Below are 19,290 nucleotides of genomic sequence, written 5' to 3'. Positions count from 1 at the left end.
ATGCTCTGGAGCCTGTGGCAGGGAGGCCTGGCTGTTAATGTCTGCTACAGAAGAGGCCCAAGGCCCTGTAGCCCTCAGGAAAGAGAGGGGCCTAACTCATCCTGATGGCATGTAGGGTCCGCGTCTTCCCCCTCTGCTGGGCTGTGGGGCCAGGTCCACATGCTGAGGGTGTATGGAGTCAGCTTTGTGACCATGTTACCTCCTCTCCCCAGACATGAAGTCTTCGTGGGAGTGGCATTTCTAGTTCAGTGGCTCAGGCTACAAGATTTAAAATCCTTGTCTTCGAGGGACTTTACCTAACAATTGCAATCAGTGTAACCTGGCTTATTGTACCCTCAATGAATCCCCAACAATAAAAAAATAATAATAATAATAAATAAATAAATAAATAAATAAATAAAATCCTTGTCTTCTCCCTTCACATACCCCTTGACTTAGTCCTAGAAACGTCTCTACCCAGCCTTTCCCACCCTCTGTTGCCACCCTGTAGGCCCCATCTCATGGAACCTGGGAGCAGACCTCCCTCACTTCCCTCCCCACTCCTGCCCCTGCCAGGGCATTCTCTGTATGAGATTACCTTCCACACAGTGGTCACAGTACCTCCATGTACAAGTCTGTTGGCCCCTGGATGGCACCCCCCACCAGCTCCCAGGAACTCTGACTCCACATGGATTCTGGACAATTGCCCGGGTGAAGAATTGGGGAGGGAGGGGCTCAGACTTGCACTGGGTCCTGGGTCCTGGGTGTGTGATGCTATGGTGGCCCAGATCCTTTCCAGCCCACACAGCCACATGCACTCAGGGGCTGTGCCTTCATCAGCAAAGGCAGTTTCAGGGTTGCACTTGCTCCTCAGTTTCGAGTGCTATTGACCTTTTCATTTTGGATTTCTTGTTTCAGAATGCGAAATCAAGAAAGAGAAGCAAGATGCAGACTTGGGTCTGAAGCCGTTAATTAAAGAGGAAATAACAGCGATTCTGGAGAAGACACGGATGGGGAAGATTGATGAAGAAAATAAAGAAACAGAGCGAAGCTTGTGTCCAAGTCCTAGCCCTGCCTGCCGCTCCCAAGGTCGGGCGGCCGGGCGGCAGGGCGCTGCGGGCGGAGAGCGGCCCTACCGGTGCATGGAGTGTGGGAAGGGCTTCGGTCGCAGCTCCCACCTGCTCCAGCATCAGCGCATCCACACTGGGGAGAAGCCGTATGTGTGTGGCGTGTGTGGGAAGGCCTTCAGTCAGAGCTCAGTCTTGAGCAAGCACAGGAGAATCCACACTGGGGAGAAGCCCTACGAGTGTGACGAGTGCGGGAAGGCTTTCCGTGTGAGTTCCGACCTCGCGCAGCATCACAAGATACACACAGGGGAGAAGCCCCACGAGTGTCTCGAGTGCCGGAAGACCTTCACCCAGCTGTCCCACCTCATCCAGCACCAGCGGATCCACACCGGGGAGAGGCCCTACGTGTGCGCCCTGTGCGGGAAAGCCTTCAACCACAGCACGGTGCTGCGGAGCCACCAGCGGGTGCACACGGGGGAGAAGCCGCACGGGTGCCTGGAGTGCGGGAAGACCTTCAGCGTGAAACGCACGCTGCTGCAGCACCAGAGGGTGCACACAGGTGAACGGCCCTACACGTGTGGTGAGTGCGGAAAAGCCTTCAGCGACCGCTCGGTGCTCATCCAGCACCACAATGTGCACACCGGGGAGAAGCCCTATGAGTGTGGCGCATGTGGGAAGACCTTCAGCCACCGCTCCACTCTGATGAACCATGAGCGCATTCACACCGAGGAGAAGCCCTACGCCTGCTACGAGTGCGGGAAGGCCTTCGTGCAGCACTCGCACCTGATCCAGCACCAGAGGGTACACACTGGGGAGAAGCCCTACGTGTGCGGCGAGTGCGGACATGCCTTCAGCGCGCGCCGCTCCCTGGTGCAGCACGAGCGCATCCACACTGGCGAGCGGCCCTTCCCGTGCGCTCAGTGTGGCAAGGCCTTCAGTCTGAAGGCGACACTGATCGTTCACCTGCGGACGCACACTGGTGAGCGGCCCTACGAGTGTAGCAGCTGTGGAAAGGCCTTCAGCCAGTACTCCGTGCTCATCCAGCACCAGCGCATCCACACGGGCGAGAAGCCCTACGAGTGTGCACAGTGCGGCCGTGCCTTCAACCAGCACGGGCACCTGATCCAGCACCAGAAGGTGCACAGCAAGCCCTGATATGCCCTGGCGAGCTGGCCGGACTGATGGGCGCCGTTCCCATCACCTCTCGGCTCCCTCTGCCCTCTGTGGTGAGTCAGTGTTGCCAAGTAACTCAAAAGAGACGCTTTGGGTGTGTTCTTCCCGTGGGGAAACCTCAGAGAATACCTATTTTGTTTTACTCAGCTTCTTGGAGTTATATTAACAAGCAATCATACAATTGTAGTGAACTTTGGTAAAGACAGCTGTAATTATTACTTTAACATTACATAGTTTATTTCAAGCGAGTTACTAAGGAAAGTTAAGGCATAAGAACTGCTCCAGTAAAACTTTGTTATATTTGAGATAAAATTCTTTTTCTTAGGACACTACATTCCTTTCCTAAATATAATTAACCATCTAATTATTGTACTTAAAATTAGAATTTTGGGCTATTTTCAATATTCTGTTAAAACACTGAAGTGCTCTGTGGACAAAGTGATAGAAAAAGAGATTGTCATCAAGTACCATCATGTAAAATGGCTGAAAATCCAAAGTGTGTGTAAATATGTTTTGTATGAAAAAAAGGAAAAAAAATCTAAAGATATATTAGTGAAAATTATGTAAATTTAGAAGACTTACTTTTTTTTTTCTTTTAGACAGAGTCTCACTCTGTCACCTTCAGTATAGTGCTATGGTGTCATAGCTTACAGCAACCTCAAATTCCCGGGCTCACGTGATCCTCCTGCCTCAGCCTCCCAAATAGCTGGGACTACAGGTGCTTGCCACAATGCCCTGCTAATTCTTTTTTTTTTTTTTTTTTTTTAAGACAGAGTCTCACTATATTGCCCTCAGTAGAGTGTCATGGCATTACAGCTCACAGCAACCTCCAATTCTTGGGCTTAATCGATTCTCTTGCCTCAGCCTCCCAAGTAGCTGGAACTACAGGCACCCACTTGTTTAGCTGGCCTGGGCAGAGTTCAAACCCTTGGTGCATGTGGCTGGTGCTGTAACCACTGTGCTACCGGCGCCAAGCCTAATTCTTCTATTTTTAGTAGAGACAGGATCTGCCTCTTGCTGGGGCTGGTCTTGAACTCCTCAGCTCAGTCTTCCTGCCTCAGCCTCCCAGAGGGATAGGGTTACTACAGGCGTGAGCCACCGCACTAGGCCTTGAACACCCTTTATCTGGTGCTTTAACATCTGAAGGAGTATCTTAACTAATCTTTAGTAAAAATTCAACTCAAAAACGGGTAATTTACTCAAAACCTGCCCTTAAGACTACAGACCCTGTTTGTGTCCCAGAGACTTGTAGGGTTGTAGGTCCCACCCAGCCCTGGGAGGGAAATGCCACACTGAGAGCAGACCTCATAGCTGCTGCACCAAATAGTTGCCTCTTTACACCTTGTTATTTCTTTTTTAATTACTAAAAAGACTTCTGGCTCAGTGCCTGTGGCTCAAGCAGCTAAGGCGCCAGCCTCATACACCTGAGCTAGCGGGTTGGTATCCAGCCAGGGCCTGCCAAACAACAGTGACCAGCTGCAACCAAAAAATAGCTGGGCATTGCAGCAGGTGCCTGTAGTCCCAGCTACTTGGGAGGCAGAGGCATGAGAATCGCTTGAGCCCAGGAGTTGGAGGTTGCTGTGAGCTGTGATATCACGGCACTCTACCCAGGGCAACAGCTTGAGGCTCTGTCTCAAAAAATAAAAAATAAAATAAATAAATAAAATTAACCAAAACTTTAAAAAAAAAAAACTTTGGGCAGCGCCTGTGGCTCAGTGAGTAGGGGGCCGGCCCCATATGCCAAGGGTGGCGGGTTCAAACCCAGCCCCGCCAAACTGCAACAAAAAAATAGCCAGGCGTTGTGGCGGGCGCCTGTAGTCCCAGCTGCTCGGGAGGCTGAGGCAAGAGAATCGCATAAGCCCAAGAGTTAGAGGTTGCTGTGAGCCGTGTGACGCCTCGGCACTCTACCCGAGGGCGGTACAGTGAGACTCAGGTCTCTACAAAAAAAAAAAAAAAAAAAAAAAAAACTTCTTTTGTGCTTTTTTTTTCTTTTCTTTGTGGAGACAAGTAGGCCTCCCAAAGTGCTGAGATTACAGGCGCAGGCCACAATGCCTGACCTGGTGCATATTTTTAAAACATAAAGTTCTTTTTTTTTTTTTTTTTTTTGCAGTTTTTGGCCAGGGTTGGGTTTGAACCTGCCATCTCTGGCATATGGGGCCGGCGTCTTACCCCTCTGAGCCACAGGCACCGCCCAAAACATAAAGTTCTTTTTTTTTTTTTTTGTGGTTTTTGGCCAGGGCTGGGTTTGAACCTGCCACCTCCGGCATATGGGACTGGCGCCCTACTCCTTGAGCCACAGGTGCCGCCCCCATAAAGTTCTTAATAACACAAAGTTCTTTTATTTTATTTTATTTTTGAGACAGAGTCTCAAGCTGTCATCCTGGGTAGAGTACTGCGGCGTCATAGCTCACAGCAACCTCCAACTCTTGGGCTTAAGTGATTCTCTTGCCTCAGCCTCCCAAGTAGCTGGGACTACAGGCGCCCAACACAACACCTGGCTATTTTTTGGTTATAGTTGTCACTGTTTGGCGGGCCCGGGATGGATTCGAACCTGCCAGCTCCTGTGTATGTGGCTAGTGCCAAGCTTACATAAAGTTCTTTTATTTTTTTTTATTATTTTTTTTTTTTTTGTAGAGACATAGAGTCTCACTGTACTGCCCTCGGATAGAGTGCCGTGGCGTCACACGGCTCACAGCAACCTCTAACTCTTGGGCTTACGCAATTCTCTTGCCTCAGCCTCCGGAGCAGCTGGGACTACAGGCGCCCGCCACAACACCCGGCTATTGTTTTGTTGCAGTTTGGCCGGGGCTGGGTTTGAACCCGCCACCCTCGGCATATGGGGCCGGCGCCCTACTCACTGAGCCATAGGCGCCACCCCATAAAGTTCTTTTAAAACATAAAGTTCAGGTACCTCTTTTTGACTATTCTTAATATATCTATTCTTATATTTGAAGGTTTTTTTTTTTCTTTTTTTACTCCTGGTTCAAGAGAATCTAGTGTCAATTGCCATATTACTGTGATGAATCTGGTTTACTCATTAAAAATTTGTATTTAACTTGTTCAAAATTATTTGTTCTAAGAATACAGTTCTTATAAGTGAATTTCTATGACAGCCATATCTAGTAGCATCCAGCTACAAAGGAAACACACTGTATAAGATTCAAGCTACTTCACATGTTCCTAAACAGGCTGAGTGCCTGAGAGAAGGGCTCTCTCCACCTACCCCATCCTAACGTCTATCATCTTCTTGGGGAAAATGGGCACTTGGCATTGATCCTTCAGTTCACACAGTACACCATGGCATGGATGAAAGTGTCTCCCTGCCGCTGTGTAGACACTGGTGAGAGGAATTAGTAATACCTAAGGCATGAATTTCAGAGAAATGGTCATTGATGTCTTGAGAAAGGAGCTGAAGTCGCTGAAGTGAAACTCCAAGAAACTAATATCACTAATAACACTGACGTGTTAATTCAGAAAGAAAATGAAACACCTGTGTTACTTTAGAGGCGCTGAGGTGTTTCATCAGAAAGGAAACAAGACACTGGGTGTCATTTCTGAAAATGGACTGACATCACTAATGTGTCCTTCAAAGGAGCATGACCACAGGTGTACTTCAGAGGAGCCAGGCTAACCAAACTGGGAAGACTGCAGCATAGTTGGAGATGAGATCACTGAGGTGGTTGGTTCTTCAGTGGTTGAGATGTCTGAGGCCAATGATTTTCAGAGATTGAGATGGCCCAGGCTGATGGTGTAGGCTTAAGGCACTTTAGAGAGGAGGCATCACTTCAGGACGGAGCTAAAGGTCAGAGTTTCACTGAGGTGAAAGTTCAGAGAGGAGTTCAGATTACTGAGGTGAAAGTCCAAAAGCTGGGACCCCTAGGATGTTATTTCAGGGGAGGAAATGAGACTCCTGTAGTTGGTCATCTCAAATTCCCCATGAAGGGAGGCTGCCAACTCCACTCCACTCAGTGTTAGCAGCTCATAGCCCACTTGCTCAGGCCACAGTTTCTAATCCTGTGTGAAAATGTTAAGTCATTTTCCAATCAAGATGAGAATATGAATTCAATTCAATACAAAAGAATATTTGTTTAGAAAGATTATATGTACCACAAGATAAGTTACACAGTAAGTTGTTCTGGATTGCTAAATCCTCCAGTAATCTAGGATTTTCAGGGAAATCTTTCCAAAATGTGTAGTTTGGATCCCTGCTTTCTTGAAGTCAGCTTAGTATCATTTTGCCCATCTTTGATGTGTCCGGCAGCTGTAGATTCACTGATGGTCGTGCAGGCTCAGGTGTTCTTGGAGCCAGGAAGTGGCCTTCAGTGCCCTCTCCCTGGGGAGAGACCCCGCTGTGTGTTCTGGCCACTCACTTCCTTCTCTCCCAGGAGCAGGAGGCAGCACATGACCCACTGGAATACACAGGCCGTCTTTCTTCTGGGGACATAACATCAGAGGCCAAAAACACCTTTGGGGTCCCCTTTGTGCTGGTAACAGCCTTCTCAGCCATTAGTTCCTGCCTCTGACTTCTAGGTAGCATTCCACATTTATTTGGGTTGTTTTTTGTTTATTTTTTTGAGACAAGAGTCTCACTCTGTTGCCCCGAGTAGAGTGCCATTGCATAATCATAGCTCACAGCAACCTCAAACTCCTGGACTCAAGTGATGCTCTTGCTTCAGCCTCCCAAGTAGCTGGGACTACAGGTGCCCACCACAATTCCTGTCTAAGTTTTTCTATTTTTAGTGGAAACTGGGTCTCACTCTTATTCAGGCTGGTCTCTCAACTCCTGAGCTCAGATGATCCACCCTCCTTGGCCTCCCACAGTGCTACAATTGTAGGAATGAACCTGGCCTATATTGGGTTTTCTATTTTATTCAGAAGTCTTTATTTTTGTGTATTTAAATATTTCTGTTTATATTATTTCTCCTAACAGCTACTAAGAATTTGAAACTTAGTTCTCTTCACATTTTCTATTATTTTGGAAAACATCTAAGTCTACCTGGAATTCATTTCTGTGTACTGTATATAACCCAATACTTTCCAATAAAAAAGGCAATGACTGGAACAAATATTTTGAGTGAAGGAAGATCAATAACTTTGTCAAAAACATCTCCTATAAATCAGTGATTTATTTATTTATTTTTTTATTGATTTTGTTTTAGTGAGACAGAATCTCACTTGTGGCCATCGGTAGAGTGCTGTGGAAAGCACAGCACTCCACAGCAACCTCACAGCAACCTCAAACTCCTGGACTCATGTAATGCTCTTGCCTCAGCCTCCCAAGTAGCTGGGACTACAGGTGCCTGCCACAACACCTGCCTTTTTTTTGTAGATATGGGGTCTCACTCTGGCTTAGGCTGGTCTTGAACTGCTGAGCTCAGGGCAATCCACCTGCCTCTACCTCCCAGAGTGCTAGGATTACAAGCATGAGTCACCATGCCCCACACAAATCAGTGATTATAGGACATAAGCAGGTAATTCCAATAAGGGAAAATACAACCATAGAAGCCTGGAAAAGCCTCCAGTGTGCCAGTTCCAAAAGAAAACCATGCCAAACCCTATTCAATTAGTAGAGATTATCCTGTAATGACTGGAGCTGTTAAGGTATGGAAAGATGGGTCAGTGTAGTGACTCACGCTTGTAATCCTAGCACTCTGGGAGGCCAAGGCCAAGGCCTCCCAGAGTTTGAGGTTGCTATGAGCTGTGACTCCAAGGCACCCTACTAAAGGTGACATGATGAGACTCTGTCTCAAAAAAAAAAAAAAAGAAGAAAAATGTTTGGTGTTTTTAACAAGGAGAGAAGTAAACATTTCTATTTAATTTGTCTCTTTTTTTTTTTTCTTTAAAGAAAGTCTCACTTATGGCCCTCAGTAGAGTGCCGTGGCGTCACAGCACATAGCAACCTACAACTCCTGGGCTTAGGTGATTCTCTTTTCTCAGCCTCCTGAGTAGCTGGGACTACAGGCACCCGCCACAATGCCCGGCTATTTTTTTGTTGCAGTTTGGCCCGGGCTGGGTTCAAATCCACCACCCTTGGTATATGAGGCTGGTGCCCTACTCACTGAGCCACAGATGCGGCCCTTAATTTGTCTCTTTAAAATACATTATTTTCAAAGGAAACCCAATAAATCTAGGCTCCACCAGAACGAAAAAACAATACAAAACAAAAAACTTTCTACAGTGGGATTGTTTCTCCTTATGAGAAAGCCTGTTTAAATGACCTGGACATCAAACTTGATAATAAATAAATAGATAAAAAAAAATACAACAGGTCTCTTAAATTTAATGAGACATAGGAAAAACATGTTCAAGGTCATGAGGGCACATTCTATTACAGAGAAATGTAAACAAGAAAATCAGTACCTTATGGAGAGAAGTATGTGGCTCTTAACCGCCAGCATGGGAAATCTCTGGTTACACTGAAAAATTCATACATACCAAGAAAAGTCAAGAGGATCGCTTGAGCTCAGGAGTTAGAGACCAGCCTGAGCAAGAGAGAGATGCTGACTCTAATAAGAATAGAAAAACTAGAGCGACACCTGTGGCTCAGTGAGTAGTCCCAGCTACTCGGGAGGCTGAGGCAAGAGAATCTCCTAAGCCCAAGAGCTGGAGGTTGCTGTGAGATGTGATGCCATGGCACTCTACAGAGTGCGACGAAGTAAAACTCTATCTCTAAAAAAAACAAATGGAAAAACTAGCTGGACATTGTGGTGGGTGCTGTGTGTGCTCCAGCTACTCAGGAGGCAAGATAATTGCTCAAGAGTTTGAGGTTGCTGTGAACTATGACACTGCAGCACTCTACCCAGGGCACAGAGTGAGTCTCCTGTCTCAAAGAAAAAAAATTATACAATCAAGTTACACTCGAAAACACTTTCTTTTAATACTTTTTTATTTTTTATATTTTTGCAGTTTGGGGCAAAAATATATTTTTATTTTTATTTATATTATATTTATTTATATTTTATAAATATATAAAAATATATTTATATATTTTTATATTTTTTCAGTTTTTTTTTTTTTTTTTTTTTTTAATTTGGCCAGGGCTGGGTTTGAACCCGCCACCTCCGGCATATGGGACCGGCGCCCTACCCGCTGAGCCACAGGCGCCGCCCTATTTTTTCAGTTTTGAACCTGCCACCTCCGGCATATGGGACCGGCGCCCTACCCGCTGAGCCACAGGCACCGCCCTATTTTTTCAGTTTTGAACCTGCCACCTCCGGCATATGGGGCCAGCGCCCTATCCCTTTGAGCTACAGGTGCCGCCCTTTTTTAAGACTCTTTTAACACAAACATTTTAGCATCACCCACACAGAGTTAGAACTACAGAAAGAAACGTTATAGGAGTTGATGAAAAAAGATTGAAGGAGAGAGTTATCCCAGCCAAGCAAAAGGATACATCTTTTTCTTTTCTTTTTTTTTTGGCAGTTTTTGGCTGGGGTCAGATTTGAACCCGCCACCCCCAGCATATGGGGCTGGTGCCCTACTCCTTGAGCCACAGGCGCTGCCCAGGATACATCTTTTTAAGAGGTAAAAGGAACATAAAGCCATGATGAATGATCTATAAATCACATTCAGTGAGATACAGCAAAAGTTGAACTGAGACATAAATCTGAGAAACTTCAAAAAGAAATATATTTTAGAATTAAAAATCAAAATCTCTTGTAATTTCATTAAGACCAAATCGATACTTTAAGAAAACATTGTTGTGGGCGGCGCCTGTGGCTCAGTCAGTAGGGCGTCGGCCCCATATACCGAGGGTGGCGGGTTCAAACCCAGCCCCGGCCAAACTGCAACCAAGAAATAGCCGGGCGTTGTGGCGGGCGCCTGTGGTCCCAGCTACTCGGGAGGCTGAGGCAGGAGAATCGCTTAAGCCCAGGAGTTGGAGGTTGCTGTGAGCTGTGTGAGGCCACGGCAATCTACCGAGGGCTGTAAAGTGAGACTCTGCCTCTACAAAAAAAAAAAAAAAAAGAAAACATTGTTGTTCAGGCTCAGCGCCTGTAGCTCAGCGACCAGGGTGCTGGCCACATACACCAAGGCTGGTGGGTTCGAACCTGGCCTGGGCCTGCCAAACAATAATGACAACTATAACAACAACAACAAAAAAAATAGCCCAGCTTTGTGGCAGATGCCTGTAGTCCTAGCTACTTGGGAGGCTAAGGCAAGAGAATCGCTTAATCCCAGGAGTTTGAGGTTGCTCTCACTCTACCAAAGGCAACAAAGTGAGACTCTGTCTCAAAAGAAAAAAAAAATTAGGGTTAAATTTTATTTTTTTTTTAGTTTTTGGCCGGGGCTGGGTTTGAACCTGCCACTTCTGGCATATGGAACTGGTGCCCTACTCCTTGAGCCACAGGCGCCACCTTAGGGTTAAATTTTAAATATTTATATTTTTGCTAGAATTGGCTGAGTTATATAAGAAAAACATAATATCTAAATAGCCTTGAATTAGTAATACCAAAGCAGGGAGTTTTATCTCAACACCAGTAAAAAAAGTCAGCAGGGGCGGCACCCATAGCTCAGTAAGTAGGAAGCTGGCCACATACACGGAGACTGACAGGTTCGAGCCCAGCCCAGGCCTGCTGAACAATGATAACTGCAACCAAAAAATAGCCAGGCATTGGGCGGTGCCTGTGGCTCAAGGAGTAGGGCGCCAGTCCCATATGCTGGAGGTGGCAGGTTCAAACCCAGCCCTGGCCAAAAACCACCAAAAAAAAAAAAAAAAATAGCCAGGCATTGCAGTGGGTGGCTGTAGTCCCAGCTACCTGGGAGGCTGAAGCAAGAGAATCACTTAAGCCCAAGAGTTTGAGGTCACTGTGAGCTGTGATGTCACAGCACTCTAACAAGGGCAACATGAGACTCTGCCTAAATGAAAAACAAACAAAGAAAGTCATCAAATTAACAGTAGGGAGAAAGAAAAAAAAGAAAAACAAATAGAGAACTTGGAAGACTCTTGCATGTTAATTCCATAGTTGCATGTTGACCATATGAGTTCTGAATTTTCCTTAAGGTAATTTGCCTGTCAGTTTTTTTGTTGTTGTCGTTTGTTTTTGAGACAGTATTGCTATGTCACCCTTGGTAGAGTGCAGTGGAGTCACAGCTCACAGCAACCTCAAATTCTTGGGCTCAAGTGATCTCTTGCCTCAGCCTCCCAAGTAGCTCGGACTACAGGCGCCCGCCACAGCGCCCGGCTATTTTTGTTGTTGTTGTTGTTGTCCTTGTTTAGCAGGCCCAGGCCGGGTTCCAACCCTCCAGTATGGGTGTAAGGGTGTATGGGGCTGGCGCCAAGCCTTGCTGGTCAGTTTTAAAACGTGCACAATAATAGCCATAATATGCAGCAAGCCTGAGTCTCAACAAACCCGCAGTGTCCATGTTATTAAGATCCCCATGTTATTGCAACTCCGTTAGGAAGCCACGCCTACTTGGGATGCACCTGCTGCCAGCTCCATGTGGGGGCTGGAGTCAGCCTGCTGCTATTGTCTCGGTTTTGGATAATTTATTTCCCACTGCAAGAGCGAGAGCACCGGAGTCACGCGCGCGTTGTTGCTGTGTTAGGCTCATCCTCTGGCTGAAACAACGCAGGGCTCACTGGTGCCCGAGAGCAGGTGCGTGACACGACTCACAAGCTTCCAAAGTCTCCCCAGGGGCCCTGCGGGACTGGGTGTGGCACGAGCGGCTATCTTCAGAGTTTGACGCCAAACTCTCTGGGGTTTGCTTCTGTCCTGTTGAGCCTTGTATATGGAGTGAAATCAAAAAGGACCCCAGGGCAGCGCCTGTGGCTCAGTGAGTAGGGCGCCGGCCCCATATGCTGAGGGTGGCGGGTTCAAACCCAGCCCTGGCCAAACTGCAATAAAAAAATAGCCGGGCGTTGTGGTGGGCGCCTGTGGTCCCAGCTGCTCCGGAGGCTGAGGCAAGAGAATCGCGTAAGCCCAAGAGATAGAGGTTGCTGTGAGCCGTGTAACGCCACGGCACTCTACCCGAGGGCGGTACAGTGAGACTCTGTCTCTACAAAAAAAAAAAAAAGAAGAAGAAGAAAAGGAGACCCCAGCATAACCTGGCCGACCAGGCAGCCTCACATGCCCACTCCTATCTGTGTGAGTCCCAGAGGAGAAATGGGCGTGCTGGCAGGTGCTCAGGGCTATATTTACTCAGAAGGCTAAAAAGAGGGTCGCTGAAGCCCAAGAGTTTGAGCTTTCTGTAAGCTATGATGATACCAAAGCACTCCAACCAGGGCGACAGAGTGAGACAGTGTCTGGGGGGGGGGGGGGGGAGAAGGAGGCTCCGCCCCGGTAGCACAGTGGTTATGGCACCAGCCACATACACTGAAGTTGGTGGGTTTGAAACCGGCCCCGGCCAGCTAAACAACAATGAAAACTGCAACAACAAGAAATAGCCAGGCGTTGTGGCAGGCACCTGTAGTCCCAGTTACTTGGGAGGCTAAGGCAAGAGAATTGCTTAAGCCAATAATTTGAGGTTGCTATGAGCTGTGACGCCATAGCATTCTACCCAGGGCAACAGCTTGAGACTGTCACCAAAAAAAATGTTTTGTTTTTTTTTTTTTTGAGAGAGAGAGAGTCTCAAGCTGTCACCCTGGGTAGAATGCCATGGCGTCACAGCTCACAGCAACCTCCAACCTCTTCGGCTCAATTGATTCTCTTGCCTCACTTTTTCTGTTTTCTTAGTAGAGATGGAGGGGGTCTCACTTTTTGCTCAGGCTGGTCTTGAACCCGTGAGCTCAAACAATCCACCTGCCTCAAATTACCAGAGCTCAAACAATCCACCTGCCTCAAATTACCAGAGTGCTAGAATTACAGGCATGAGCTACTGTGCCTGGCCCAATTTTTTTTTTTTTTTTTTTTGAGACAGAGTTTCACTTTGTAACCCTTGGTAGAGTGCCGCAGCGTCATAGCTCACAGCAACCTCAAACTCTTGGGCTCAAATGATTCTCTTGCCTCAGTCTCCCAAGTAGGTGGGACTACAGGGGCCCTCCACAAGGCCTGGCTATTTTTAAAGGTATGTCTAGCTCTTGCTCAGACTGGTTTCAAACCTGTGAGTTCAGGGCAATCCACCTGCCTTGTCTCCAAGAGTGCTGGGATTACAGGCATGAGCCACCATTCCTGGCCAAAAAATATCAAACTTTTAAAGAACTAAAGGTAGTTTTATTCAAAAGTCTTACTGAGGGGCCAGGCGGCTCACGCCTGTAATCCTAGCACTCTGGGAGGCTGAAGCCAGTGGATAGCTTAAGCTCATAAATTTGAGACCAGCCTGAGCAAAAACAATGTTGTACCCCCTGGAAGTGGAATTATAGAGAAACGCCACCACACTGAGTTCAAATTAAGCAAGGGTCCCTTGTTAGGCTGACCAATCAAGAGCAGGCTCACACCACAAAGTCTCTTGACCGCCTTGAAGCAGGGGTGCAAGGTTTTTATATGGCATTTCAAGCCAGGGATTGGAAGCCCTAGCATAGGCAGACTTTTACAGAAGTTGATATCTGCTAGGTTAGAACTATAAGGAGTGGTCTGGGGTCTTACAGATCTAAAAACTGCTCAAAGACAGACCAGACACCCAAAGCAAATAAAACAACAAAAAAAGATAAATTAGACTTAATCAAAACTGACACTTTTGTACATCAAAGGACATTATCATAACTATAAAAAGACAAGTGACAGACTAAGAGGAAATATTTGCACATCATGTATCTGGTAAGGAATTAACATCCAAAATATAGAAAGAGCTCCTGTAACTCAACAACAAAAACCAAGAACCCAATTCAAATATGGGCAAAGGGTGCGGCAACTGCAGTCTAGTAGTTAGGGCGCTGGCCACATACACCAAGGCTGGAGGGTTTGAACCCGGCTTGGTCCTGCTAAACAACGACAGCTACAACAAGAAAATAGCAGAGCATTGTGGTGGGTGCCTGTAGTTCCAGCTACTTGGGAGAGGCAAGAGAATCACTTAAGCCCTAGAGTTAGAGGTTGCTGTGAGCTGTGACACCACAGCACTCTACTGAGGGCAACAAAGTGAGACTCTGTTTCAAAAAAAAAAAAAAAAGAAAAGAACTATACAAATGGGGCTTGGTGCCAGTAGCTCAGTAGTTAGGGTGCCAGCCACATACACCAATATTGGTGGGTTCAAACCCGGCCCAGGCCTGCTAAACGACGACAGTTGCAACAACAGAAAAAAAAAAAAAAAAGCTGGGCATTGTGGTGGGCGCCTGTAGACCCAGCTACTTGGGAGAGTAAGGCAAGATAATCATTTAAGCCCAAGAGTTGGAGGTTGCTGTGAGCTGTGATGCCACAGCGCCCTACTAAGGGTAACATAGTGAGACTCTGTCTCAAAAAAAAAACGGTTAAACCATTTAAACTTTTGTAGGCCCCACTCTGTAGGGAAGAAACACGACATAGCTCAAGAAGGAATGAGTCCCTGAGTTGTACTTCTATACCTTTCCGGCAGGTTTCTAAGGTATGGTTCCATGAATAAAGGCAATGTGAAACTGAGAGAGGATACCCAGAAAAAGTTAGGTCTAAGAGAACAGAGGTCTTCTCAAGGAAACCCCTAGGATACACCTGCAATGTTTTCCCCATGGTGACTCAGCTCTTAAGAATTTATAAAAACAGGGCGGCGCCTGTGGCTCAGTGAGTAGGGCGCCGGCCCCATATGCCGAGGGTGGCAGGTTCAGGCCCAGCCCCGGCCAAACTGCAACAACAACAACAAGAAAAGAATTTATAAAAACTTAATTTCCTGGGCAGCGCCTGTGGCTAAAAGGAGTAGGGCACGGGACCCATATACCAGAGGTGGTGGGTTCAAACCCGGCCCTGGCCAAAAACTAAAAAAACAAACAAAAAAACAAACTTAACTTCCTGAGACCTGGAAATTAACACTTGCCTCCTCTGTAAAAGCCCACAGTTCTGTAAAAGTCTGAGCTACTTCTCCAGCTTGATTCAAACTGACCAATGAAAAAGGTACCCAGCGGGCAGCGCCTGTGGCTCAAGGAGTAGGGCGCTGGTCCCATATGCCGGAGGTGGTGGGTTCAAACCTAGCCCTGGCCAAAAACACAAAAAAAAAAAAGAAAAAAGAAAAAGGTACCCAGGCAGTGGAACTTTTAACTGGAGATAAAAAGGAGAAGACTGAGCCAGTTGGGGAGCATGGCCATGTTAGACTCTAGTTTGCCATTGCTCTGTTGGCTGGAATAAATCCCTTCCTTTTTTTTTTTTTTTTTTTTTGTAGAGACAGAGTCTCACTTTATTGCCCTCGGTAGAGTGCCGTGGCGTCACACGGCTCACAGCAACCTCCAGCTCTTGGGCTTACGTGATTCTCTTGCCTCAGCCTCCTGAGCAGCTGGGACTACAGGCGCCCGCCACAACGCCCAGCTATTTTTTTGTTGCAGTTTGGCCGGGGCTGGGTTTGAACCCATCACCCTCGGCATATGGGGCCAGCGCCCTACTCACTGAGCCACAGGTGCCGCCCCCCTTCCTCTTTTACATGGCATTTGGGTGATCGTTCTCTCCAGTGGGCCTCATCTTCCTGCAACAAAAGCACATTTAATCAATCATTTATTTTTTTGAGACAGAGTCTCAAGCTGTTGCCCTGGGTAGAGTGCCATAGCATCACAGCTCATAGCAACCTCCAGCTCTTAGGCTTAGGCGATTCTCTTGCCTCAACCTCCTGAGTAGCTGGGACTACAGGCGCCCACCACAATGCCCAGCTATTTTTTTGTTGCTGTTTGGCCAGGGCCGGGTTCGAACCCGCCACTCTCTATATATGGGGCCGACACCCTACTGACTGAGCCACAGGCGCCACCCATTTTTTTTTTTTTTTTTGAGACAGAGTCTCACTATGTGCCCCTCCGTAGAGTGCCTTGGCATCGCAGCTCACAGCAACCTCTAACTCTTGGGCTTAAGCAATTCTCTTGCCTCAGCCTCTCAAGTAGCTGGGACTACAGGCCCCTGCCACAACACCTTTTTTTTTAGGTTGTAGTTGTCACTGTTGTTTGGCAGGTCTAGACTGGGTTTGAACCCGCCAGGTCTGGTGTATGTGGCTAGTGCCCTAGCCACTGAGCTACAGGCACCGAGCCTAAACAAATTTTTTAAATTTGCCCTTGTGCATTACACAACTGTACACTGCATAAATGGGTTACAAAGTGTATTTGTGCGCGTATTTTTTTTTTTTTTTGAGAGTCTCATTTGGTCACCCTCAATAGTGTAGTGGCGTCTTAGCTCACAGCAACCTCAAACTGTTAGGCACAAGTGATCCTCTTGCCTCAGCCTCCCAAGTAGCTGGGACTACAGGTGCCTGCCACAACGGCGGCTATTTGGTTTTTTAAAGACAAGGTCTCTTACTCAGACTGATCTTAAACCTGTGCGCTCAGACAATCCCACCTCGGCCTCCCAGAGTGCTGGAATTACAGATATGAGCCACCGTACCTGGTCACAAAGTGTATTTTTTTTTTTGGTAGAGACAGAGTCTCACTTTATCGCCCTCGGTAGAGTGCCGTGGCATCACACAGCTCACAGCAACCTCTAACTCTTGGGCTTAAGCGATTCTCTTGCCTCAGCCTCCCAAGAAACTGGGACTACAGGCGCCCACCAAAATGCCCGGCTATTTTTTTGTTGCAGTTCGGCCGGGGCCGGGTTTGAACCCACCACTCTCGGTATATGGGGCTGGCGCCGCCCACACAAAGTGTATTTTTTTAAATAAAGTTTATAAAATTATAAAATTTGGGTACTGCCTGTGGCTCAGTGAGCAGGGTGCTGGCCCCATATACTGAGGATGGTGAGTTCAAACTCAACCCTGGTCAATAAAAAAAAAAAGGCGGCGCCTGTGGCTCAGTGAGTAGGGTGCCAGCCCCATATGCTGAGGGTGGCAGGTTCAAACCCAGCCCCGGCTGAACTGCAACAACAAAAAAAATAGCCGGGCATTGTGGCGGGTGCCTGTAGTCCCAGCTGCTCCGGAGGCTGAGGCAAGAGAATTGCGTAAGCCCAAGAGTTGGAGGTTGCTGTGAGCCATGTGACGTCATGGCACTCTACCCAAGGGCAGTACAGTGAAACTCTGTCTCTACCAAAAAAAAAAAATTGAACAATGAAATCTTCAAATTGAACCATTTCTTGTGTAACCAAACACAGAACAAATGGAAAATTAGGCTCAGTGCCTGTGGCTCAAACGGCTAAGGCGCCAGCCACATACCCCTGAGCTGGCGGGTTCAAATCCAGCCCGGGCCCTCCAAACAACAACGACAGCTGCAACCAAAAAATAGTCAGGCGTTGTGGCAGGTGCCAGTAGTCCCAGTTACTTGGAAGGCTGAGGCAGGAGAATCATGTAAGCCCAGGAATTGGAGGTTGCTGTGAGCTGTGATGCCACAGCACTCTACACAGGGCGACAGCTTGAGGCTCTGTCTCAAAAAAATAAAAAAATAAAATAAAAGGAAAATTAATGACAAAAAAAAGCCCCTGAAAAGATGTTCAACCACAACAGTCATTAGGAAAATGTGACTCATTAGCCAGGCATTGTTGCAGGCACCTCTAGTCCCAGCTACTTGGCTGAGGCAAGAGAATTGCTTGAGCCCAACAGTTTGAGGTTGCTGTGAGCTGTGACACCACAGTACTCTGAGGGAGACAAGTGAGACTCTGTCTCAAATAAATAAATAAATAAATAAAATGGTCAAAAGGTGGAAATATCCAATTGTCCAACACAGATGAATGGATAAACAAAATGTGGTGTACACATACAATGGTCTATTATTCAGTCATACAAAGGAATGGAGCTCTGGTACAGGATACAGTAGGGACAAGCCTGGAGACATTATACTAAATGAACTAAACCAGACATAATATGATACATATTATATAATTCCACCCACATGAAATTCTTAGAATAGGCAAATTCAGAGACAACATAGAACTGAAGTAACCAGCAGGAGGGAGAAGGGTGAGTGAAGTTATTGCTTTGGGTTTTTTTTAATTTTTTTGAGACAGTCTCAAGCTGTCGCCCTTGGTAGAATGCCATGGCGTCATAGCTCACAGCAACCTCCAACTCTTGGGCTCAAGCGATCTTCTTTTTTTTTTTTGAGACAGAGCCTCAAGCTGTTGCCCTAGGTAGAGTGCTGTGACATCACAGTTCACAGCAACCTCCAACTCCTGAGCTCAAGCGATTCTCTTGCCTCAGCCTCCCAAGTAGCTGGCACTACAGGCGCCCACCACAACGCCCGGCTACTTTTTTTTTACCCACCAGCCCTGGTGCATGTGGCTAGTACCCTAACCACTGAGAAACAGGTGGCCAGCCATGATTTACCTTGTTAAAGACACTTTAAAACAGTTCTGGAAATAAGACAGTGGTGATGGTCACACATTGTGAATATACTTTTTTTTTTTTTTTTGTAGAGACAGAGTTTCACTTTATGGCCCTCGGTAGAGTGCCGTGGCCTCACACGGCTCACAGCAACCTCCAACTTCTGGGCTTAAGCGATTCTCCTGCCTCAGCCTCCCAAGTAGCTGGGACTACAGGCGCCCGCCACAACGCATTGTGAATATACTTAACACCACTGAGGTGTACAATTAAAAATGGTTAAAAAGGGGTGATGCTTGTGGCTCAAAGAGTAGGGCACCAGCCCCATATATGGGAGGTGGTGGGTTCAAACCCAGCTCCAGCCAAAAAAAAAAAAAAAATGGTTAAAAAGGTGGCTCAGCGCCCATAGCACAGTGGTTACAGTGCCAGCCACATACACCAAGGCTCATGGGTTCGAACCCGGTCAGGGTCAGCCAAACAACAACTGCAACCAAAAATAGCCGGGTGTTGTGGTGGGCACCTGTAGTCCCAGCTACTTGGGATGCTGAGACAAGAGAGTCGCTTAAGCCCAAGAGTTGAAGGTTGCTGTGAGCTGTGACACCATAGCACTCTACCAAGGGCGACACAGTGAAATTCTATCTCAAAAAAAAGGTTAAAAAGGTAAATTTTATGTTATGTATATTTTACCCCAATAAAAAAGACATCTTCGGGGCGGCGCCCGTGGCTCAGTGAGTAGGGCGCCGGCCCCACATGCCGAGGGTGGCGGGTTCAGGCCCAGCCCCGGCCAAACTGCAACCAA

The 19,290-nt window shown here is 47.1% G+C and overlaps 1 protein-coding gene across 5 annotated transcripts in view; it reads left to right on the top strand.

Annotated features, from left to right (window-relative positions):
- The window catches only part of ZNF250 (zinc finger protein 250), a 124,016-nt gene that overhangs the window by 39,165 nt on the left and 65,561 nt on the right, over positions 1-19,290 (top strand). For 4 of the 5 annotated variants that reach the window (XM_053558206.1, XM_053558207.1, XM_053558205.1 and 1 more), the window contains one exon: positions 898-2,977. In XM_053558206.1, the coding sequence (XP_053414181.1) occupies positions 898-2,201 (1,304 nt within the window). In that variant the 3' untranslated portion in view covers positions 2,202-2,977. Of the gene's footprint in view, positions 1-897; positions 2,978-19,290 lie in introns of those variants that run through there. The other variant, XR_008373741.1, reaches the window with a different exon arrangement.

The sequence above is a fragment of the Nycticebus coucang genome, chromosome 13 (genome assembly GCF_027406575.1).
Source record: "Nycticebus coucang isolate mNycCou1 chromosome 13, mNycCou1.pri, whole genome shotgun sequence".
Lineage (NCBI taxonomy): Eukaryota > Metazoa > Chordata > Mammalia > Primates > Lorisidae > Nycticebus > Nycticebus coucang.
Note: the sequence above shows the minus strand (reverse complement) of the source record. Positions and strands in the feature narration are given on the sequence as shown.